This window comes from Oreochromis niloticus, linkage group LG18, assembly GCF_001858045.2.
Source record: "Oreochromis niloticus isolate F11D_XX linkage group LG18, O_niloticus_UMD_NMBU, whole genome shotgun sequence".
Classification (NCBI taxonomy): Eukaryota; Metazoa; Chordata; class Actinopteri; order Cichliformes; family Cichlidae; genus Oreochromis; species Oreochromis niloticus.
This window is the reverse complement of record NC_031982.2, coordinates 15715490-15740172: the sequence shown is the minus strand read 5'-3', so window position 1 is coordinate 15740172 and position 24683 is coordinate 15715490. Positions and strand designations below refer to the sequence as shown.

The window sequence follows — 24683 nt, the reverse complement described above, 5'->3', positions numbered from 1 at the left end:
AGCGGCCTCCTTTGTGTAGGCTGATTTTACCTTTTCCTTTGTGACATTGCATAAAGTGCCCTGATGGTTTTTATTATAATTGGAACAGGCAGTTTCATTTCAGCCTCGCAGGGGGTGAACTCACCCAATTTCACTGAAGAAAATCACCAGGTAATACATGATGTGACAGCATTGTTTCAGAGCGTCCTCAAAGCCATAAAATTTATGTTCTCCTAGACGAACGTAATAGTTAGTGGTAAAGAAATGGCTTTGCTCATACATGCACAAGCGCTCATATTTGCCTGTGAAGCTGAAGAAATATTTTTTAAACTTCTATTATGCAGAAGAATTAAAAACACTTTATATTTGACATAAAGTGTGTTTTTATGAAAATATACACATTTTTCATATGTTTTTTGCAGCACTTGTGCATACGGGGGCATTCTGTGAGTGCATTGTGGATTTGAAAGCATGTGTATCATTGCTGGGTGGCTTTGTGTTTGCTTCTCTAAGTGCATATGTTCTCTCTCCTGGAAAAAAGTGAGTAAATTAAGCCTGTTTTACTGCCTAAAGCATGTTGATTCTCTTCAGAGTGAATGAGTGGGTCTGTATTTAATTGAGCTTCCATGAAAAACCTCGTCTGTGTGGTAATGCTCGTGGGCATCAGCTTGCACCATGACCCTGGAACAGAAGTATACTCTTGTGACTTTGAACCTCTTTCAAAGTTTTATTACTGCCAGTGTAAAAATATATATATATATATATGTATGGGTTTGCTATTTGCCTTAAAGGATGAAACTCTGACTGCACACACTAGACCTTTACCTTGTTTGTTTATAGTAAGAGAAATGAAAAGTTTTGTGATACTTCTGTGTCATTATCCTTCAGTTTCTGCTTCATAGAAAGACACTGGTGTTGAACAGTCTGATATGTTAACACATATTTTTACGGGCACAATACAGATTCGTCACTGTACGCTGGCCACTTTAGTAGGGACAAGCCTTCATCTGCTTTTTAACACAAATGTCTAATCAACCAATCGCATGACAGCTACTCAGTGGTTTAGGCCTGTAGACATGGTGAAGATCACCTGCTAACGATTAAACTGAGCATCGGAAGAATTCATTTAAAAAGTCACTTAATTCACCTTTACGAAGAAAGGTAAATTAAGTGACTTTGAACGTGGCATCGCTGTTGGTGGAATATATCAGAAACTGCTGATCCACTGGGATTTCCCCAATAAAAGCCAGTTAGCAGGAGTTCTCTGGAAGAAAATGCCTTCTTGATGTTAGAGGTCAGAGGAAAATGACCAGATTGATTTGAGCTGATAGGAAGCTCTGAAACCTGGGACTGCCAAGGTATAAAGTGGTTGTGAGTGTATATTATCTGATTAGTTATCAGAAAAGCCAAAGTATTATATTGAATACGACTGCAAAATGATCCAAAAATTATATGTGTCCAAATTTTTAAAAAAAAGCAAAAGCAAATAAAAATCCAGGAGAGCAATTGCAGAGAGGAAGACTTGCACGGGTCAAGTACTGCAGGACTGCTTGACACATGTCATAAAGACTGTGCTAGAGAGAAAGACATACAACACTTGAGTGGAGGAGCTACTGTAAATCTAGAGGAGAGTAACTTTTGCAAATAAGACAAAAACAATGAGAAGAGAACAAGTCACGCTGTTTATATCATAACATCGTGGTAACAGTTGATCACGAGAGCTGCTTCCTGTCTTCCCTTTCTTAGGAACTGAATGAAATCCCTACATATGTGATGCCATTTGTCATCTTTTAAGCATGCGTCCGCCGTCCACTGAGGCTCGCCAATGGCATCCATCTTTGGCTAATGGTTGTGAACAAGACAGTTCCAGTTGGCTTTGTTCATCTCACTTTGTCATCATCTTCATGCTCATCGTTTGTGTGCTGAATTCACCAGTTAAATGGCTCCAGTCATGTCGAGCAGTAGCTCCATGCTTGAAGGGAGGTTTCAAAGTACAAAAAAGTTCCATCTCTTCACCATAAAGTGAAGAGCGCTGGTTGGAAGTCAATTTCTGCAAGGCCAAAGTCATTTTTAAAAGTGCTGGAAGCACAGTGCGGAGCGAGGCGTGCTGGAAATGGTAACATATGACCAACCATTCTCCTCCTGTGGGACCGTTTTGATAAACTATGTGCTATCGTGCTTTGTGTGAGTGTAGCTCTTCAGCACACATATAGAAAATCCCTCGCACATCTACTCAGGGTTTTTTGTCTTTGTCACAAAATGAAGGATGTGCTCAGGTGGATGTGTGACTGTGTGACTAATCTTCAGTATATAAGCAAATAGTCTGAGACACTGAGTATGCATTAATTCCAGAAAAAAAATCATTTTCTCTGAATGAGACAACTTTAAAGGATGCTTGGCTCAAACGCACTGGGGGTCTCTCTGTTTCTCATTTATGTGCAAATACACTCATGTTTCAACATTTCCACCCTAAATGATCAAAAAAAAAAGAAGAAAAAAAGGCCTGAGCCAGTTAGGTGCGATAAGAACATTTCCATCTGTCTCTCACAAAAGGAGCCAGCTGAGAGCAATAGCCTGCTTCACCAACATGAGATTGTATTGTTGTGATAAAAGGTTTTTTGAATGCAGACAACACAGACTCATTTTTAACTCCTTCCTTTCGCCCCCACTAACCACATATGTCTGTTAAAACTTAAGGGTAATGTGCGAATATCTACGGTCGAGCATAAAATGAAAATGTGTCATTATTGTGACAAAACTAGCAGCTTTAAAATTAAACTTCAGTTCTTTCCTGTCATGTCCCTGCTGATATCTGACAGTTTGCTTCGAGCATCCGCATCAGCTGTGCGGCTTTTATTCCAGTAGTTTCCCGTTCTCCCTCTTCTGCTCAACGGAGAGGGGATTACAGCAGCATCACTCAGACCGTGTCTCTGCTGAAATCCATCTATCAACCCTCTCCCTGAGCAATATTTCTGTATTGCTCCCAAGTGGGAAGATCAAATATTTGGTATTGCACAGTGAAATCCATTCAAAGGTTCTTAGCTGACTCCATAATCCCCGGAAGAGTTTCTTTTTCTCTATAAAGCCAATTATTTCACATCAGATCAAAGGCATTTATTTATCATTTACAGCAGATAAGCTGAAAGTACTACAACTACCCATTCGCTCACGTACAGTAGACAGAGAGATGCACAGACACAGGAGTAATTCCATACTTTTCTTTTCCTGAAACCTAATTTTTAATGATTCCCTGCTTCACTTCTTTCTCTTCTACTTCTTTGCTCCTTCGCAGTTTCCAGTGGATGGTACTGTTCGCTCGGGCTGTTTCCGGCATGCCGATGGCACGACAGCATCACCAGGCCAGTGTGCCCACAGCAAGCTGGATCCTGGTTTTGGCTCTGTTTCTCGCTCTACAGGTGAATAAAAAAAAAATATTCCTGTTGGTTTCTTTATTTGTTTTGTTTTCTGTTCTTTTCTTTTAATGAGTAGCACTGTTTTTTCACATTCATTGTTTATTTCCACTGAACTATTATTGGCAGTAATGTTAATCACTTGATTCTGGGCACGAATCCACTGAAATCCTGCCCTGGCCAGTTTGAATATCAAGAAGAAATGATGAGTTCGACTGCCTGCATTTTAGTTTGTTCCAGTTTCTTCTAGAAAGTAGACTGTTTCAGTTATTAAACTCAAAGTTTCACAGTTGACTGTCTTAGTTAATGTTGTGTTTGTCGAGCTTTCTGCTGCCGCGTTACACTTGTGCAGTTTTCTGTAATAAACAACAAAAAGGGGTTGAAATTCTCAGTGAAAGAGGTAGAAAGAGTGCGACAAAAGCAAGCTCCTCTTTTTCTTTTTTCCTTGACAGTGACAGCTGTCCCTAACATCTGCAGCTAGCTACCTAATTAAGCTAATGTTCTCTCCACCAGTTAGTAACTGACGTCTTTTTTCCTTTCTCAGATTTCTTTTTAAAGAAAACTCTTTTTTTGTATTTATTTGAGAGCTACAAACACAATACAGTGTTCAAGGATGAGGCTAAACCTGTATGGTCAAGTCAAAAGTAGGCATCCTCGACAACATTTGACAACCTCCCCTGTACTCTCAATGAGTTTTCACAGTTCACTATATGTCAAAAAGATATGGTTTGACAACCATTAGAACAGATTGCTGGTTTTTCGAAGGGTAGCCCTAATAAGCTGTACAGGCAGAGATCACATTCACTAACTTAGAATAGAATAGAATAAAATAGAATTATGGGACATGGGGACAATTTTTATAGGACAATTTCATTTCATTATGACAGAAACAACTCAATTCAGAAAAGAGAAACAAGGCTTTGCCCTCAAAGGTATCCAAGGGGAAAAAAGTTAAGACATGTTACTATCATTCTTCAGTAAAGATGTAAGACATGTCCTAGTAATAGCTGTTTGATTTGTATTACCAAGATATGTTTTGTCAAACAGTTTGCTTTCTTTTAATTCTGACCACTTATTAAGTTTGACATCATTAGCTATGTCCAGGTACAAAGCCTCCTTCAGTTTAGTAATAACCGAGATACTGAGACACTGAAAAAGTGGTCCAAATTCTTTCAACTTCAATAAAAACATCAGTGTGGCTGTTCTGCCAGGTGTAACAATACATTTTAACAGCATCCAGGAAAATAAGATTTAGGAGTTTTAGTTAGCAGGAGGTTAGCTTGCTAGTTTCAGTGTAAAGATAATACACCATGTTCTGACTGTTGGTGTTCCTAAAAAACTAAAATGTACAGCTCTTCCACAAGTTTGGATGTAAACAAAGACAAAAGACTAAATAGCACGGTTAGTGGTCGGGCAAGTTTGCATATAATGATACCTGGTGGCTGCAGCTGCAGAGCTATCATTAGGCTAATATAAACACAATAAAATTTAATGCTTAGGGTTTCTGATGGGCAGAGACACCATCATGTGGCAAACTTCAGCTAAAAGAGCATCTGAGATTATCAGTCCACAACATGAGAATTGAAATATTAGACTGAGAGTGATTTTTTCCAAAAAAATTGATGTGAGCTTTTAAAATGTAGCTTAAAGGTGTGCTGCACATGGATAATAAAGTCACTGATTATTTTGAGGGGATCTGTTTCATAAAATGAGAGAAGACACAAAGCAGTACAACACAATTGAAAGAAGACAGGCTCAGTCAGCACGTAGCCGACTTGGACTGGGGCTGATGTGCCACCACTTAACAAGCGGATAGATGAATACACTTTTCTGAGAAGTGTCTATGCTTTTGGTAAATATAACTCTAAAGAGAAGCTGTTTTAAATAACCTAATCACAAAGTGATTACTTAAGTATGCACTCTCTGACTCTTAAATAATGGTGAAGTTGAAATAAACTATAGATAGAAAAGTAATCACCAAAAACTTACTAACATGTAGTCTGTATTCAACCAGTTATTGTGGGCCAATATTACTGGGCACTATTAGCTATTTGCCAATATCTTGCAACGTGTTGCCGTTGCAGTTAGGCCACCAGAGGACACTTTGCAACCCGCTTGTTGGCAAAACGCCACAACAACCAGCTGATAACAGATGTTAGCGAAATCCGAAAAATCCTATATTATCAAGCTCTAGCTAATAGCATGATAGTGTGATAGCAAAAATATTAGTTTATTGATTAATTTGCTACAGCAGAATATGTACAGGTGTACTGCTACTGTGACATGTGGAGACATTTTGAGACATATATGTTATAGGCTACATGTGGTACCATATACTGTACCATTTGCTGTGCTACTGAGGGAATGGGTTTAACAAACAGTTAATTGTGTAGATAGGTGCAGTTACTCTATACTAGGAACTCAGCTTATCCAGTGGAGTTCAAATGTACCTGCTTTAGGCTGTATTTTTTTTCTTATCATTCCCTTTCTGCTTCAAATATTACTTCTTTATTAAATATCAGTAATTCTCCAAATTCTCTGCCTCACACGCCGGGAGTGCAAGCTGAAAACACTAAACTGTCACCACAGAATTTTGAAAATGACCCAATTTTTTTCATGTGAAAATTGTTTTGTCAGTGTTGCAGCCAGTGAGAAAATCTTTCATATACTGTATATTAGTGTCATCTTGTTTTGTGTCCCCCTGGGTTCCTCTCTAAGTTTTCACTCTATCATTTTGTAAACAGAAGGTATCAGGAAAAAACAAATGGAAGCCCCTGAGTACAAACCACGTGTCCTGTTTTTTTTTTTGTTTCATTTTGTGTCTCACTCCAGGGTGCCGCTCATGCTGCTCCATCAGGAGACAACAGGCTGGTTCGTACCACCAGAGTGAGGAGGCAGACCCCAGGGGGGGATCTGCCCCCCTCCGACTCCTCAGCCAACCAGACCCTGCGGGAGCAACCTTTGGTCTTTAACCACGTCTATAACATCAACGTACCCTTGGAGTCTCTATGCTCTGTTGACTTGGACACCTCTGCACCATCGGGCCCAGGGGAGGGTGAGGACTTTGGATCAATTTCGGTCCTGTGCGCGCACACACACACACACACACACACACACACACACACACACAAGCCTTTAAGAAGTTTTTGAGACTTGTTCTTTTTACTATCATAGGTTCTCGTGCTGAGTTGGGATCCAGACCTTCTGTAGAGGGTCCAGTGGATCCAAATGGAGCAACAGAATACACAGAGCAAACACTGGATGCTGAGAGCCAGGTGGGTGCTTCGACAGTGTTTTATTTGTGTGTAATTAGCATTAAAAATTTGGAAGAGCTACAATCTTTATAACGACTTAACTGGGAGCGAGACGTGAAGAGACTTCTTGGGGTGAATTAAATGATCTCATGTGAAAAGATATGATACGAAAGAGTTTAACGGGGATGTTTTTGCCAGAGTTAATTAAAACAAAAAAGCAGTCAAAAAATATCTCTGTTTATCTCATACTGGGCCTTGTTGCAGCCCCTGATTTTAGCTCCTCTCCCTGTAAGGTCACCCTCCTTTTATGCAGTATTTTCCTTTATTATTTGCAAGGCTGCCCCTTGCAAATAATAAAACTGAACAGCAGGTAAGTGGGGCTTCTTCCTGAGATGACCTTATTAAAGTTACCACCTCTCTTCAGATTCAGGTTAGGAATAAAAAAACTGCCTTGAATGTTTAGTATGAAGCCAAAGCATTTGGCTCACAGGATTACGTAGTGTATATGCCAACCTCATTACTTTAAACTATGTCCTGTTCAATGACAATCCAGTTAGTAACAGTTAATATGGGACAGAACCTTAATAGTTCCCTTTATTATGATTCAGCGCTCTGCAACAAGAGTGCAAACAGGTGAATTTTAAATTGTATCTGGGCACAATAATCCTCTGCTTCTCTGTCTGGGTTTCGTTGTTCATCTTTTAAACTGGGTTTGACAAATCCAGTCAAAGTGAAACTTTTGGTCTGCAGTGAGATTCTGGTGATGGAGAGCGTGAGGGACAGGTGGTTAGCATGTAGACGGTCTGGGTGGGTGAAGAAGCTGGATCCAGACAGCGAGCACTACAGCTTTAAATGGCTTTATTTACAGAAACACATCAACAACACCACAAGATATGAACATACAAAGAAAACATGACAAAGCCAAAACAAACAGGATAGAAGGGTGATAGACGGTGGGGTAATTGGCGTGTAAAAGAGTGTGACGCATACTACACTCAAGGCTGTGTGAGTGTGATTAATTACATCACACATGACCAAGATGGGTTACGGATGAACGAGTACCAATAACAATAACGTCATCTATGATAAAAATAGTCAGAATCCCAAGATTGGAATAAAATAAATGAATTGATATTTATATATATAGTTAATTATTTAAGTTAATTAAAGTAATTAAATGGCAGTACTAATAAACAAAAGGAAGGGGTTGTTGAGAAACTCTAGGAATGGAAGGAAAAACAATAGATGGCCAGACATTAATAACTTTGTCATGATGGATCTGTTCCCTAAGTGTGTGTCTGTATCTGTACTTTAAATGTAACCTTCATTTACGTCTCACCTGGACACCTCTAAAGTTTTATGATCTTCCATGAATTAGATTCTAAAGTTTCTAAATGTTTCTACACACAAGCACACACAAGGTAAGAAGTCGTCTAATTAGTGCTATTTCAGGCTTTGGAGCATGAAATGCAGCTCAACAGTCTTTGCCGACTCATCCTTTATAAAAAATAGAAGTTTAAAATGCTAGAATGAAAACATGACAATGTAAAAAAAACATTTCATAATGTGAACACAGGAGCTCAGAGTGATAAACCTACAGAGAATTATCACCCAAATCCACAGCTTCCCTGGGTTTACAGAGCTTATAGCTAGTCTACTTTATCTTCTAGCTGTTTGGCCAGCAACTCTTTTGGTAAGCTCCCGCTATTCTCATAGCATTGATTTTTTGCTGCAGCAGGCAACTGTTTTTGGGGAATAAAGCTCTAAAAACCCACTCTACCTGCTCAGCATTAAACAGCAGAGCTGGCAACTATCTGGTGAATACAGCAGAGACTTTTTTGCAGCTAAAGAGACAGCTATTTACATCAGGAGAGAGTAGCACAAAAACAGAGCTAAAAGGGTGAATCACAGAGCTATCTGTGGAAGCCATGAGCACGACTCCCAGTGAATGATAATGTTTCTAAGCACCTCTTGGTTGTGTAATAAAAGCACCTTGAAAGGAGATATTTGTGTGTCCATATACTCGGGATTTCCCCAAGATGTTAATTAAAGATGCGTTTCTACTTCATGGTGACACTTTCATCTAATGGATGCACTTAGTTGTCAAAATTTTCCCCTTGTTTAGGTGACATTTACACACCGCATCAATATCCCCAAAGCAGCATGCGGCTGTCCAGCAACAGCCACAATCCAGCAGCTCGCCACCAGGGTGGAGATGCTAGAGAGAGAGGTTTCCATGCTCAGAGCTCAGTGTGGAGCCGGATGCTGCGGGGAGGGCTCGGCCATGGGTGAGTACTGTTTAACACTGACAACAAAGACTATAGACAAACTTGGAGAATGTAGTTTTTGTCTGTAAAGCCCCGCAGTGTCTGTACAAACAGACCGTGGTGTTGCAGAGAGCTTTTTGAGGCAAAGATGCAAAGAAATAAGACTGTGTTACGAAAAGGATTACATGAACTGTAAACCAGGCAGAAAAGAAATGACAGACGCCAGCAAAATATTGATGCTGGAAGCTGTTTTTTTCTTCATCTTCTTCTTCTTTTTGTCTTGCTCACACTCTAAAATGTGTGGAGAAACCTTTGTTACTGGCAAAAATTTGTTCTCTATTCAAGAGATGCTGCCATTATAATATGAGGGGACTGCAACTGATAGAGTTACAGAATTTATTATGGCTAAAGGATTTGCTCCATTGACACCATCCCCCCCGTCAAATATTTTTCTGAAAACGCTCCATCTCCACAGTGAGAATATGATTATCTCCAGCAGTCACGATCAGAATCAGAAAGAGGATGAAATGTTTAGCCTGCGAGAGCAATGGGAGGATGGGAAAGGCAAAGTAGAAAAAGTTGGAGTTTTTTTATATTTAACTACTGTTTCTTTCATTGGGGCTGTTTGACAACATTGACCAAATGATAACAGATTGGTTATTACTTTTTATTCTATACTGTTTCTTCAAATATGCTATTTATTTCATGGTGGTTACTTGAGGTAGGTATCACAAAATGCACGAAGTAATGTGACCCTAACTTTTCAAACTCCCGCTTTAAAGATGTGTGTGTGTGTGGGAGGCTTTGTACTTGAATCAAGTACTCAGCGATTCAATCTGTCTTTTCAGGCCGTTTGGACTTTGTCCCAGGCTGCAGCAACCACGGCAGCTTCAGCTTCGATCAGTGCGGCTGCATCTGCGAGGAAGGGTGGACTGGCAAAAACTGCTCCGAGCCTCGCTGCCCAAATGACTGCTCCGGTCAAGGGGTGTGTGTTGAAGGGGAGTGCGTGTGCGACCGTGACTTTGGAGGCGACAACTGTTCGGAGCCGCGTTGCCCTTCGGACTGCTCGGGCCGCGGATTGTGCATCGACGGGGAGTGCGTGTGTGAGGAGTCATTCACAGGTGAAGACTGCATGGTCGGAAGGTGTCTCAACGACTGCTCGGACCAGGGGCTGTGCATAAACGGGACGTGCCAGTGCCGGCCTGGGTACGTTGGAGAGGACTGCTCGCTCGTCTACTGTGCAAACAACTGCAGCAAGAAGGGAATCTGCAAGGAGGGCTTCTGCGTCTGTCAGGATGGATATGCTGGAGATGACTGCAACTCTGGTAGGCTGCTAATTTTTATCTTCCACTGATCGCTTTGATCGTCTGCCTGTGGGCAAGCACCAAAAGCAGTTGGTCTGACGTTTGTGGTTCTATTCCCTGAAGCAGAAACTCTTGGAGAAGGAGATGTCTTTCTTAACACTTGGTATCAGCGTGACCAGGATCATAGACTCAGAACAGAAATCCAGTCTAAGCAGATTTTATAGTAACACTGCCTGACCCACAGACAGATTAGGCTGAATTCTTTACAAATGAGGCATGTTTTTTTATGAAATTGTAGCTAAAATGTTTAATAGAGTGACTCTAATATGGTTCAGTCACACTAAAGGAAAAAATAGGATGGAAACCCCCTTTAAACTAGGAAAATTAGCGTTTGACCAGTGATTGCATTCAGCTTTTAGCATTAGGTTGTGAGTGCGACATCCTTAACCACTTTGAATTGCAACCTGTCTCCAAACTGCGGTCTTTCTCAGACTGACTGCACCAAAAAATCGTTTAAGACAATGACTGGTCGCAGAACTAGTCCTTGTCTTCAAAACAACCATTTCAGAGGAACAAGAATCAACTTCAGTGTACACAGACAGTCTGTAAACACTGTTTCCTAAATGTACCATGATAAAGTTTTCCTCTTTAAGTTCTGGTTATGTATCTCCTAACCATGCTTGATGTGATGTGACATGTTTCAGATGAGTATCTTTCTAAAGAGGATCTCAGTGTCATTTCTATAGTTTATTTAAAGAGATCTAAAAAAAAAAAAGAGAAATTGCCTCTTGTTAAAAACAAACTAGCAGCAGTAGATATTTTTAGTCACTATTTTACATCCAGCTAGAGATTTTACAAGTCCTACATATTTGCCCCACATACAGCTAGGGCTGCAACTTCATTGTTATTCAGTTAATTAATTAAATTATCTGAAGGCCATCACAGTTTCCCTGAGACCAAAGAAGCAGGAATATCAGTTATCAGTCATTAAACCTAAAGATGTAAATCTTACAGTTTTATATAAAGCAGAGGAAAATGTCACATTTAAGAGGCTTTTTGTTCTTATTTGACTAAAACAGTGATCAAATATGTGCGCGATTCACTTTCAGAATGCTGTCTTAAATGTATTAACTGACTGCTTCCACATTAATTAGAACATAACACAGAAACTTAAAGCTTCCTGTAAATACCCAGTACTATCTGTGATTGCAGTGCCGCAGAGAGCTTGCATGAACACGTGCACGAATAAAGGAGGTTGTTAACGCAACAACCTAGTGCAGTGTTTGGATAGAAAGTAGACTTCACAGGTTTGAAAGCACACCTGAAAAATAAACCCATCTGTGCTTCAAATGGAGGTGGTGGGGTGCCTGACTTGCTGGACAGCCAAAGGTGTAACAGCATTCATTTGTCAAAAGTCACATTCATCCAGGGGAGAGCTGTCATATTAGCCGCAGCTAAGACGGGTTTTTGAGCCGCGCTCGCTTTTGTTCAAAGCCAGCGCTCCACGCCAAAATATCAGATCCTCCTCTGCCATTTAAGACGCCTGTCAACGCAGTGACGGATGGGGACAGACAGAAGAGCGAGTGATAGAAAGACAGGGATGGAAAATCATATTACTAAGGCGTCTCGGTCCTGCCCACCCATTTAATATCTACACCAAGTGAGGGAGACCGAATTGCCTATTTCTTTGTAATTAGAGACCAAAATAGGCAGTGCTTGTAGGGGATAGTTTGCTGAATACCAAACGAAGCAGTTCAATTACCGGAGACTTGTAGGGTGACAGGCTTAAGTGTTTCACGTTATCACAAACTGGAGAAAGCGGCATGTATTTTTGCTTCAATAATGGTGGCCTATATTCTTCCACTACGAGAAATAATGGAGGTTGTTGAATTTAAATTGGATGTTTCAGGCGTGCGGTAAGAAATGGTATATCTTTACATAAAAATACATTCCCCCCAAAAAGCCAAAATCAGCTGGAGGAGAGTGACATTCAGCCATACAGCAGAAGTGCTCCGCCATCATTTCGATGAGTCCCGACGCCACTGTGGAGAAGCAGTGACACTCTTGCTTTGTTGACATCCTTTGAGTGCTGCAGTGGTGACAACTGACATTTACATTTCTCATCATATCAGCGCTATGATAAAGCTTCGGGGCCCGGGCCTCACCGCTTACCCCACCTGCGCGTGACGGTCGTGGATCCTCATTTCGAGGATGTTGACAGGTTAGAACAGCCGCAGAGCCTGCGTGGCGGGAGTTGTGGCTCGAGAAGCTGCCGCAGCACGTCATCTAACATTTCCAGGCAAGAGGAAGCATGTTGCTGCATGAGTGTGAAAAAAATTCACTCTTATTGACATCATACAAGCAAAATTATGTCACCTTTTGCTGGACTTTTAATATTAAGGGCTGCTGCTGCTGGTTTTATGTGCCATAACTGTAATAGCTTTATTATGCCATTAAAATATATGAATATTATAGATTTTTTAAAATATATATAACCATTTTAATGGATGCGTGTTGTAAAAGGAGAAAGTGGAAGCCACATGTATACATTTTATTTTTAGAGTAAGGCGCTGTGGCCTGCTTATAGATGTTGTTTCCTTGTTTTATTGCCCCATTCAGCATCAGTCAGTTTTATGGCTTCATGAGTCAAAAGCATGGCCTTGTTACTTACAGCAGCCCAGTTAAAACAAGCCTACTGTTAAAAGACTAGCTTTGCTCCACACAATTATATTATGATTAACAGCTCGAGCGATTTTGGCAGGAACGTGACACTCGCCTCATCGCACAATAATGCATTGTCACAATCGGCTGACAGCTGTGCGGGCGGGTTTTTTTGGTTGTTTTTTACGTGTTGCTTTCACGGACAGCCTCAGCAGGGTGAGAACATACATCGTTATTATGGTTTTGACTGAAACTGTGCTTCAGCTTGTGACAAAAGTCCTTTAAAATCCTGAACCATTTTCTGCACCGAAAGAAAAATACTCTTTCTTCCCCTGTGACAAAGCATCCCTGACGGTATTTTTTGAATGCTCCTTTTTTTTTGCCATCCAAACTTTTTTTTTTAGCTCTTTTTGTATGTGCAACACAAAATTATTATTTGCATCTCTATCAATGACTATTGTAAAAAGAACACAAAAGAAACTTTTTGTGCTCGTTGGTTATTTTTTTATTCAGCATTGTATGTGTTGGCAGTTATTACATTTCAGCTGGTAGTCACGCCTGTGATTTATGATTATCAGGCTTTGTGAGTCTGGTAACTCAGTCTGTTTAACTTGAGCTTGATTTATCATTGAGATATTGGTTTGTTTGGATCATTCAAAGTGCAGCAATAAGTCTTTTACTGTGAGCCAGAGGAAGAAAACAATCTTGTACTGTATCTTCAAAATATCTGTTGATTTGCTTCCTAAAAATCATCTGTCCTTTCTTTTCCACCCAACAGAAACTCCAAAATATTATAATTAACAGTAAAACATTCAGTTTAGTCAGTTAAGCATGATTAATATGAAAAATTCCATTACACATAGCAGCCTGAAGGTAAGTTCCTTCTCTGATGATGCACTGACCTTCGCTGTGTGCTTAAGTTGTACCATCAGGGTGTTAGTTCGGTGGATACTGCCTATATCTGCCTATAATAGCATACTGATTAGACTTAATGAGACTTAAACACTCCAGGCAAGATTCTTCAACAACCTTCAGCAACTTGCCCTTTCTCAAGCAAACATTCAGAAGAATACAAGCTGAAGAAGACAAAAACCTTGAGCATTTTAATCAGTTCATGTGATTTAAGCAGTGTACTTTGAAATATGTGATTTATGTTGCAGATCGTTTTAAGCCAGGCGATTAGTTCCTAACAGTGTGAAGTTATTAGTAAAGTTTGCCATCCAAAGTTGGTTGGTGCTGCCTGTCATTTACGTCACTCTTGGTTTTTCACCATCTAGAAATGTTGATGGGATGTCTGAATGCACCAATCCTCTGTTAGACCACTCAACAGGGTAAATAAACATAATCGAAAACGTTGTACCCAACTTATTTATTTGATAGTGAGCTTTTACATGGCCACATAGTGAAATGATATTTAATATTGTTGACAAACTTCTCCGAGTAACCTTGTTAATCACTCTACCCCTGACTTTCTGCTGTACTTACAGTACTGTGCAAAAGTCTTGAGCCATCCTTCATTTAGATGCTTTATTGAAAATTCGGTTCTTTGCTTAGTTGTATATGTAGACACGGTTGTTTATCCCTTGAGTTGGATGCTTGATTGTTCATATGTCAGTGTTAAGTGGCATGAGGAGCAAAACAGCATTCCACAAAAAATGTTCAGGTACAAAGAGTGGACTAAAAATGAGTGAAAAAGTAGGCAACAACCAAAGAAAATCAGAAACTCTGGAGAACTACAGCCCAAGACCACTTTGAAATGTCAGAAGTAACTCTGGCTTCTTGGAAGAAAAATATAAAGAAATGAGGGGTGGCTTGAGACCTTTGCATAGTATTGTGTGTCTTTACTTTCGAGGAGTTCATCCATTCATCTCTTGCATGACCTTATTCAGTCACTGTTCTTTTGTCCCGTGGATTATTGCCCCTTCTTTGATTTATCATTCCCTTTATATACCTGACAAGTTGAACTGACGAAATAAATCTCGTAAAGTGAATGCTGCAGGATTTGTCCCTCTGTTCTGAAACGATCTAGCCACTGTACAGGATGGGCCCATCTGTCGAGTGCGTGAGAAAGTGCTGGAAAACGCTACTAAAGTGCCCAAGGGTTCCCGGAGGGGGACTCACTGATCGGCTGTAGTGTCCTGTATCACAGGGGTGGGGAGAGTTTTTGTTTTTCACACCATTACAATTCTCCTTTACTCCTCCACCTGTGTCTCCTTCTCTCTTTCAGCCTTTTTCTCTAGTTTACTTTTAGTTGTTTTTCAGTGTTAAATTATTTATTCTTCTCCAGCAGATCTTGCCCAGTCTTTCTCCTCTTCTCTGTCTTCTGTGCATCCAGCCCATCTTACAGTTTTTTTTCCCAAGTCAAACTGTTTGTATCATCTGTCTTGTCTCACCTCCTTTATGTCCTTCACTTGTCTCCCCCTCCCCTTTTGTTGTTTGCCTGTGGGAGTTGTGGACGGTCTTTCTTTATGGCTCCACATTTGCATTCAGCACCACCTCTTAGGTTTACGACCTGATGATCTCAAGTTCAGGATTTCTTGCACCCAGCACTGGATTCTTTTACTGGCTGGGATTCGCTTTAACAATGCAATCTGTTCAAATATGAGATGGGTGTAATAAGCTGTCTTTAAGTATGACAGGCTACCTGGCTAACATCTGTCTCTAATCACAGTGTCTAAACTAACAGAGCACTATTTGGGCGTGACTTCGGGATAATTAAAACACAAACAAAAGTTTTAAATAAAATAATTACTGCCTGCCTTATGGGTAGGAACATTTTCATAACCAAGATCTTAATAATCTTTCTATATATATTTTCTATTCATACTCCATTACCACAAAATAGGTTTGCCACTCGATGATGATGATGATGATGTCTTGTCAACTTGCGTGAAATGCACGGGTGGTGGTATGAGGCAAAAATGTAAAAAAGAATAAAAGCTTCTGACCTTTAGCCAAGTCCCGCCCCTGTCGGGTGCTGCTCCAGCACCCAGCGTGTCAATTTATGGCATTTTCAGCTGTCAATGAGAGACATTCCAAAGGAAATAACAGTAAATCTCTGAAATGAATGAGAGAAAGCACTTGTACTTGGAAGCCACATTCTCTATTCAATTTGTCAGCTGAATATTTTGAAACAGTATATGTGATTTGCAGGTTTCATTTGCACACATTCAGCATTTCCCCCTGTTCTGAAAGCTCAACATGCCTAGTTACGATTGCTTAACATTAAATCAAACTGTGGCTTTGCAACGGTCCAGTTGGATGCATGAAATTTGGTCATACTAGCTGTACAACCTATTTGTATGCATGTAACTCGATAAGCAGTGGAGCATGTGCACTTTCTTAATTACAGCACTGCTTTCTTTAACAAAAAAAAGAAAACATTAAATTGAGATATTATCTCATACAAAGCAAAAAACAGTTAATAGCCAATTTGGTGAAAAAAAGCTGTAACTCACTGTAAGGATGTAATGGGCCAGAAAAAAGGAGTGCATCACAACTTCCCATGGATCATCAGTTTTTTAAAATTTCTTCAGTGTCAGTGTATTTAATGCTGTTAGTTAACATATCTGATGTTAGATTGGAAAAAGAGAAATTGCATACTTAATGTTCTAAAATCTAAACAAATACAGGCTAAATAGCAGAGTACCAAAGAGCGCGATTAATGAGTTAGAAGTTTTCGTTGTCACAAAGTCAGCTGGCAACATGGCGGTGCAGTGGTTAGCACTGTTGCCTCACAGCAAGCCAATCCCCAGTTTGAACCCATCACATCCGCAGCCTTTCTGCACTTTTGTGTTCCCCCTGCGTACCCTGGCTTCCTCCTACACGCCAAAGACATGCATGTTGGGTTAACTGATGAATGGTTGTGTCTTTCTTACTGTAACTTATAACATAACCGGACTCAAAGCACGTGTTCAGTTACGGCATCATTTAGTTAGTTTGGTGTAAATTGAGTGGAAATGCCATGTTTTCAGTGATTCTTTTCCTCGGCGGCGGTGTAAGTGTGATATATATTCTCTGGTGAATAGATACAGTTTATACATTGAGCTTGTTTAGCCATATGTTGGTAATAACACCAAAGGAAACTGTGGAATAATTGCACGTGTGATGAGACAAATGTGATACAAATAGTGCAGGGATATGTTTTTATATTTTGTACTAATTCAACATCAGTTCAGTTGTACAGTGCTGAAATTGCAGCCACACTGTAAAAAAAAATCCTAGAAAAACAGTAATATTCTGGCAGCTGGGGCACCAAAATAATACCAGAAAATAACAGAAAATAACTTTCTCATAAAAATACGGTTATTTTCAGTAATGACAATACAGTTTGTTGCCCTAATTTTACATGGGATTTTGCCTTTTTCAAGTGCTTTTAAACATTAAATTAGGAACATTTTAATGTGATTAAACAATGAAATTACCTATAAACAAGGTCAATAAATGCGGCAATATGAATAATAATACTTAAATGTACAGAAATATACAGTTAACAGTTGGTTTAACTAATAATAATGGATTGCATTTATATAGCGCTTGTCGAGACCCTCAAAGCACTTTACAATTCCACTATTCATTCACACACTGGTGGAGGCAGCTACAGTTGTAGCCACAGCTGCCCTGGGGCAGACTGACAGAAGCGAGGCTGCCATATCGCACCATCGGCCCCTCTGGCCATCACCAGTAGGCGGTAGGTGAAGTGTCTTGCCCAAGGACACAACGACCGAGACTGTCCGAGCTGGGGCTCGAACCGGCAACCTTCTGATTACAAGACGAACTGCCAACTCTTGAGCCACGATCGCCCTAAATAACATTATTTGATGTAAAAAATGTTTATAAGAATCATTTTATATATTTTTCCATAGTATTACATTTGAAATTAACAGTTCAATCTTTCAAATAACAGACAAATATTTGTGAAATCATGATACATTTGTGAATGTATTTTAACAATCTAAATATGCATATGTACAGACAAATATATTTAAAAAACAAGCAAATTATGTTTTATTACATTTACAGTGATTTTATGTTATTTTACATTTGAAATGTAAAATCAGTCTATTTATGTAAATTTAATGATATTCTAGAAAAACAGTACAAAACTGTAAAATACACAGTAAAATACTTTTATATTACAATTTTTTTTACAGTGCAGAACACAGACTACAAAACTGCTCAGTCTGTCAGGAGGATAGTTATTACCAAGAATATCGGATGGATAATTTTTACTTTGTTGCCACAAATCTGAAGAAACCCGATCAAGCATCAGCATTGCTTCTTACCTTATTTCCAACTGTTGCTGCGTTTTGCTGTTACACTCCTCACATTCTTTAGAGATCTCCATCACCTGTTGGTCTGACGGTGTCTCTGACCTGAAGTAGGCGGCACTGAATCGATCCACTTTGTGAGAAAGAAAAGTCAAATGATGGGTCAAACACCTCCTTTAAATGGGAGCACGCACATAGCCTGAAGCACAACATGTGGGTTAACAAAGAAAGATGATAACTAACTAACATCCTTTCTGACTGGGGTTTGAAGTCTGGCTATGTTGAACGTGCACCAAAGAAACTCCACCCACAGTATAACCTACTATAGCAAGCCAGTTTCTTTTAAAAAGTTTCAGTCTTTTCACAGGAACTTCAATGATTATTGCAGAAATGCTTCAAAAAATACACTAATTCTCATACTTCCTACATAAGTAGCTCGCAAAGCCCACAAGTAAGACTTTAATGTCTCTTCTAAAATCGGCATGATTAATAACCACCTTAACATTTTCCAGCCCTTTGACTGATCTGGCCGAGGTGATAAGGCAACAGCTCTCATGTAAAATTATCTTTTATCTGTAGAGTTTGGATGTCAGGCTTACCTAACTCACTGGACAGGCTGCGCTTAAGCTGGCTCACCAAAGGATTACAGCAAGGGATACGCAACCTGGTTGACCGCTCTCTGTGCGAGACACTGAAATAATGACATATGCAATGTGAACCTTCTGTTGCAAATTGCAGCCTTTATGTTAATTCGATTACTAAATGCTCACAGTTTTCCGATTAAAGTAGGCGAATCCACACAGAAAGCGGTTTTGGAAGCAATCTGTCGCTCGCCCATCTCACAGAGCAGACAGATTGCCGTTCTTGTGAGTCACACCTCAAAGCAGGCGCACAACATTTTTTTCTTCTTCGTTTTTTTGTTTCGTTTTGTTTTTTGGCATCTACTGAAGTAATCTCCACAGATAACTGTTTAAATCACACAAATAAGCTAATATTTTTGTAAGAATTAATATGGTTCCAATTGTTACTTTAAAAAAAAAAAGAATCAGGATAATTATTAATTAAATCTTCATGTTAAAACAGTAGTTATTTCCTTCCGCTAAGCTGATGACAACTATTTTAATCCTGTAACTTTCTGCTTCGGCGTCAGCCTGATGAAGGGACAGATTGTCCGGCTGCTCATCTTTCTGCTGCTGATAGACAGATGGTACCACTCAAGCCTGTTTTTTCAGTGTTTTGCTTTGTGTTTAGCTTTTTTTTTAATCACACATATATTGCAGTAGCAGATTACTAGTGTAAGATTTGTATTTTTCATTGCTACACCAAAAACAAATATACAAAAAAAAAAAATTCAAATCAGTTGTTTTGCTTTCTGTTTTTCGTTAACAGTTGCACCCGCCATGAACTTGAAGGTTCGAGGGGTGACAGATCAAACCATCGAGCTGGAGTGGGAGGGGTCAGTTGTGCTGACAGATTTCTTGGTGACCTACACACCGAGCACCCCCGGAGGTAAGTACAGATCCACGCTGACCTTTCAAAGCAAGGACAGCCGTGAGTTAACTTCCCGTTGCTTCGAAATCTCTTGAAAGCATCGACATGTCCTATTTTTTTGTTAAAAAAAGCAGTGCATCCGTGTATCGGTGTATATCTCTTCACCTGTCTCCCTGTCAGGTGTGCAGCTAGAGATAAGGATTCCAGGCAACACGACTACCTGCACTATCTTGGAGCTCCAAGCAGGCATGGAGTACAACATCAATGTGTTTGCTGTCATTAACAACACTATCAGCGTTCCTGCCAGTATTACTGTTTGGACCTGTAAGTGCAATCATATGCTTTTGTAATTTTTTTGTTCTTTTTTTAAAATAAAACGTTCCCTTGTGGCGCAACGGAATGAGTCACTGAAAGCATCTTTGGTTCGCAATTTAATATCTCAATTTACCTTCACGCAATATCCCCGGGCTCCTGGAATATTGCACGTGCAGTCCTACATTAACAAATGTGCACACCGTGCCTATCATGATTTTTTTTTTTTGTCAAATCCTCCCAAAGATGTTTCTCTGTGTCAACAGAGTGAGAATACCACTTGCTTGTCTGTGCAAATTGCTTGTGATTTTCACCTGTAACAACTGCTTAGTGTCACTCACACACACGCACTGTCAGGTGTTAATGCCGGGTCCTTGCACTTGATATTGAAATACGCCAATTGCTTTCACGCTTACCAACACTCTGCAAGCATTAAACCCCTGAATAAGTTTTTTTTATCTTCCACTGGAAGCAAAATATTGTATGATCGGTGTATTAGGTGACGTTTAGGTTCGTACAGTGTATTGCTATTAGTGCTGGCTTGGCTTGTAAAATTATTCTCCATTTCAAAAACAAATGAATTTAATTTAAGTAGAATTTCGACTAATAAATTAGATTTAGGGCACTTTAGTCTGATGGATCCATTTTTCCATGAGAATATGATTTATTTTGGGCGTTATTTTTTGCTAAACTTAATTTTAAAAGTTTAATTCGATTTTCTGGAAAGATTGTTGGGAAACATTTAATTATAGCACTTTGAAAATTAAAGAATGAGCTGTATTTTTGCAATGAGTTATATGTCATCAGAACTATGAAAACTTTCATGTATCCAAACTTAAAAATGTTAAAAACCTGTGTCCACGTGTTTGACTATAGGTCCATTCAAAATAAATCAAACTGCAACAGAACAGAAGAGAGTTTTTTAAGCATTAGACAGAGTTGTGATTTATGGACTGTTGGTTCACTGAAGAACAATGATATCTCTCTACTCCTTCAGATCTCTCAAGTCCAGATGTTTTAGTCTTCAGATCCATCACAGAGACATCAGTGGAGGTCCACTGGCAACCGTTCTACTATTCCTTCGATGGATGGGAGATTAGCTTCATCCCCAAGGTACAATAAACCTGTTTGAATCTAAATGAATGGAATTGACACTCCTCCTTATGTCAGACTACACCACAGATGCTGAAAGTACAGTGAAACATATCCAATATGGTTCTGCAATAGTCCTTCCCACAGCTGACTGGGAGCTTTGCAGACTGTTGTCTACAGGTAACCATTTACTGTCACCACGACTACCATCGCTAGTGCTGTTGTTGGCCTGTCAGCCATCTGTGAAGAAGAAGACCAAAATTATAACATACAAAGATATAAAAACAATGAAAAGTGTAGAAAAGTGCTATATAAGAATCAATCCTTTTACCATTAAATAAGCTTGCAGACTCAAACATGACACACATGGATGTGATTCTTGATTTGGGGCATTCCTGATGTGTGTGTGCGTGTGTGTGTGTGTTTGTGTTTGTGGCGGGTTGCACCTTGACTGGAATCACAAGGCAAGCTATTTGAGCTTCAATTATTCAACAGGTTGATTATTCTCCGCAATGATCAACTGCCAAGGCAACCAGACGCTCAGTACATTTGCGTACCATCGTTTCATTGGTTAACGGCTCTGCTGGAACATTTGAATCAATGTGATTTGATGACGCCTACGATGGTGCTTCAGAGGTTGAATTTTGATTGTTTTTTATCACAAACAGTGCCAGAAAAGCAAAACAAGGGATTGATAATATAGTTCAGCACCGTGTGACATCTGCCCATTCAGAAGCGAGAGTACACGAGTCTCGCCTAATGTCCGTGTGTGTGTGAGATGAACAGAAGAAATAAAGAGTTATTTATGGTTTAGATACATATTTGCACACTCTCTTTATTTTTCAAGGTTTTGCTTGTGAAATCTTGATTGGAAATAATTGTTTTCAAATCACACTAATACCATACTTTAGCTTTGAATGTCTGTAGAAACGGGGAGAAAACTGCATGGATTTAGGTTTTCTTGGGGGTTTAAAGCCCATACCAAATTAAACGAGCGGATTGTCTTAAGCTTATTGGCTATTAGATGGATGAGCCATTAAAGTCTTTTTTCCTGAATAACCCTTCGCGAAGCCATATTAGGGCCAGGTTCAAAGCCAAAAAGCAAAAGCCTTTCTCTTTCTAATTCCTGCTGTAAACTCAGGTACTCTGAACTCTAATCTTGTCCCCTCTCACAGTAATTGGTTTTCTCCTTTAAGGTGTTCTCAAGAGAGATATCCTTTGGTCCAGCCAGGCACTAAGCCTCAAATCTGATGTTAAGATGCTTTTGTGTGTTTGTTTTTCAAGCCCTTTTAAGGATAGTAAGTTAAAGAAAAGTGCTCATCTTAATTTTATTTTATTGCTTTTAGTGTTCCCATCCTCCTTTGGTCTGTCCATTCCTTCATGTCTCATCACTGTTGTGTTCTCCCATCCCCCTGGCCCTTTCCACCTAATCCCTTGTTTCTATTTTCCATCCAACACCCCTTGGTTGAAATCTGTAACTGTTTTTTTCTACCCCTTCAAACTGCCCTCCATCCCTTTTTGTTTCACCTCTCTCATATCCCTCGCTCTCTCTCTCTCTTTTTTATATTCTTTCCTCAATCGTGCCTTGCTTTCCCTCCCTCCCTCTCTCTCCAGCCGCAGGGGAAATCATATTATGAGTTGGCAGTCCCACCCCTGGTGGGTTTAATCCAGCAGTAGGGATTGTGAATTTTGACAATCTTGTAATGGAAGTAGGCATGAAAGCTTTGGCCTATGCGAACAAACACAAAACTCACTACCCTGTAAAAAGGAAACAAAGAGAGAGGGAAGGGGGGAAGGTGAGCTTTAGGACCCACCATTAATAGTGTTAGAAACTGCTATAGCACAGTATATATGGTACATTCCCATAATGTAATATGCTGCCAGGGTTTTTGTACTGCATCCGTGCAGTACTGCAACATCTCATATGTTGTATTTTGTAATTCAATAAAAAATAGATAACACTACAAAGAAAGGCAATGGTATATCGGAGGGACGGCTCAGGTTGAGCAGTTTGGAGACAAAGAAAGAGAAGGGAGGCTGAGAGGGTTTGGACATGTGCAGGTGGGGTGGGAATGTGGATTCACTGGCAAAAGGATGCTGAAGATGGAGCTGCCAGGGAAGAGGAAAAGCGGAGAACCACGGACATGTAGATGGTTGGTGGGATAGAAAAGGATGGAAGGGAAAAGATGAGATAAAAGGTAGCAAGAAGAAGAAGAAAAAGCAGAAGAATCAGTCAGTCGGCAACTGAATACTAGGGCTGGTGTTATTGTACAGATATTGCAGTCACATATTGACATTAAACAATTTTTGTGTTCATTAGTGACATATTTCTTTTCCGTAAGAACTCTTTCAACTTTAAAAAAATGCAACCATGAAAAACTTCAATTCACGTCTATTTTTCTCAAATCACCTTAAAAAGAATTGTGTTAATAAATGAGAGGATAACAAACGAGCATGTGCACACACGTTGTTAACTTTCTCCTACTAGTCTTTGAGGAAGTGCTGCTCAACTTAAGACAACAAAAGTTGATGATTTTTTGATATTTGTGCTCACAGCATTAAACATGACATTTAAAAGACAAAAGACGGGAACGTCTTTTCCGGAAGCAGTGTCACCGTTCCTTTGAATAACAGACTGTACTTTTGTGTGTCGGGCTGGGGGAACACTTCGATCTTCCTTGTTCCGTCTATGGCTGTCTATTTAAAAAGGATAATGAATGATTTTCACACAGAAGTTTTCAGCCCAGGTAACTGTAAACAAATGAGATGTATTTGTTGTACAGCATTTTTTCCTCTGAATTGTGAGATGACTAAAATACTTCCCGCTAGTTTTTATCATTAGAAAAGAACAAAAACAGTGAATGTATGAATGGGCAGTTAAATTGCTACATTTTCTTTTCATCCAGTGAAACGGAAGCAATAAAAATACAAGGGACTAAGTCGTCAAAGCGATCTTGTCGGCACAGATAATGACGACTAATTACGAGCAAAGTGACACATGAGATGGGAGTGGGATATAGTTTTGTGGTGATTCATTTTGCTTAATTTAGCATTACCTCCATGAAACTGTATTATTATTGAGATTGAACACCACTTGTTGTTGGAACATTACCATTGTGTGTGTTACTGCCCACCCTGGTAATTGAGCTGAGGTGATTAAATGGATTACATCTCTAATTACAGATTTGATTCAGGAAAGCAGCAAGCTGTTGTATGTTCTGTTTTAATACCAACCGTCACAGCGCAGGGGTTTGGAGATCTCGGACCAGCAGTGGGTGTAACATCTGTGTGATGGCAGGTAGTGCATTTGCAACGCTGGCTCTCTGAGAACAGCTGGGAATGGCTGTGACTCTGTGTGGATGAGTGACAGGCCTTTGGAAACGCACAGAGTGCTGCCTTTGCAGAACATGGCCAGACAAATATCACTCTAGCCCGTTTGATATTCGGTTTGGGAATTTAATGTGCTAAACCTTCCAAAAGTTTAAGCATACAACACAGAAAATGTTCTGGATGTAAATTAGCTGCAGAAGTTCTGTCATTGGGGGAGGGCATTTTTCTTACCTTCACTGAGAGACGTTGTTTGTGCCACACAGTTGCTGACATTTACTGAAAAATTAAAACATTGTGCAACAGATAGGAGCTC

The 24683-nt window shown here is 39.7% G+C and overlaps 1 protein-coding gene across 7 annotated transcripts in view; it reads left to right on the top strand.

Moving 5' to 3' along the window:
* Positions 1 to 24683, top strand: part of tnr (tenascin R (restrictin, janusin)) — a 196039-nt gene that overhangs the window by 110742 nt on the left and 60614 nt on the right. For all 7 annotated transcript variants that reach the window (XM_025900162.1, XM_025900161.1, XM_025900163.1 and 4 more), the window contains 8 exons: positions 3272 to 3395; positions 6222 to 6444; positions 6564 to 6664; positions 8769 to 8931; positions 9759 to 10235; positions 19535 to 19654; positions 19817 to 19960; positions 20946 to 21061. In XM_025900162.1, the coding sequence (XP_025755947.1) occupies positions 3282 to 3395; positions 6222 to 6444; positions 6564 to 6664; positions 8769 to 8931; positions 9759 to 10235; positions 19535 to 19654; positions 19817 to 19960; positions 20946 to 21061 (1458 nt within the window). In that variant the 5' untranslated portion in view covers positions 3272 to 3281. The remainder of the gene's footprint in view (positions 1 to 3271; positions 3396 to 6221; positions 6445 to 6563; positions 6665 to 8768; positions 8932 to 9758; positions 10236 to 19534; positions 19655 to 19816; positions 19961 to 20945; positions 21062 to 24683) is intronic.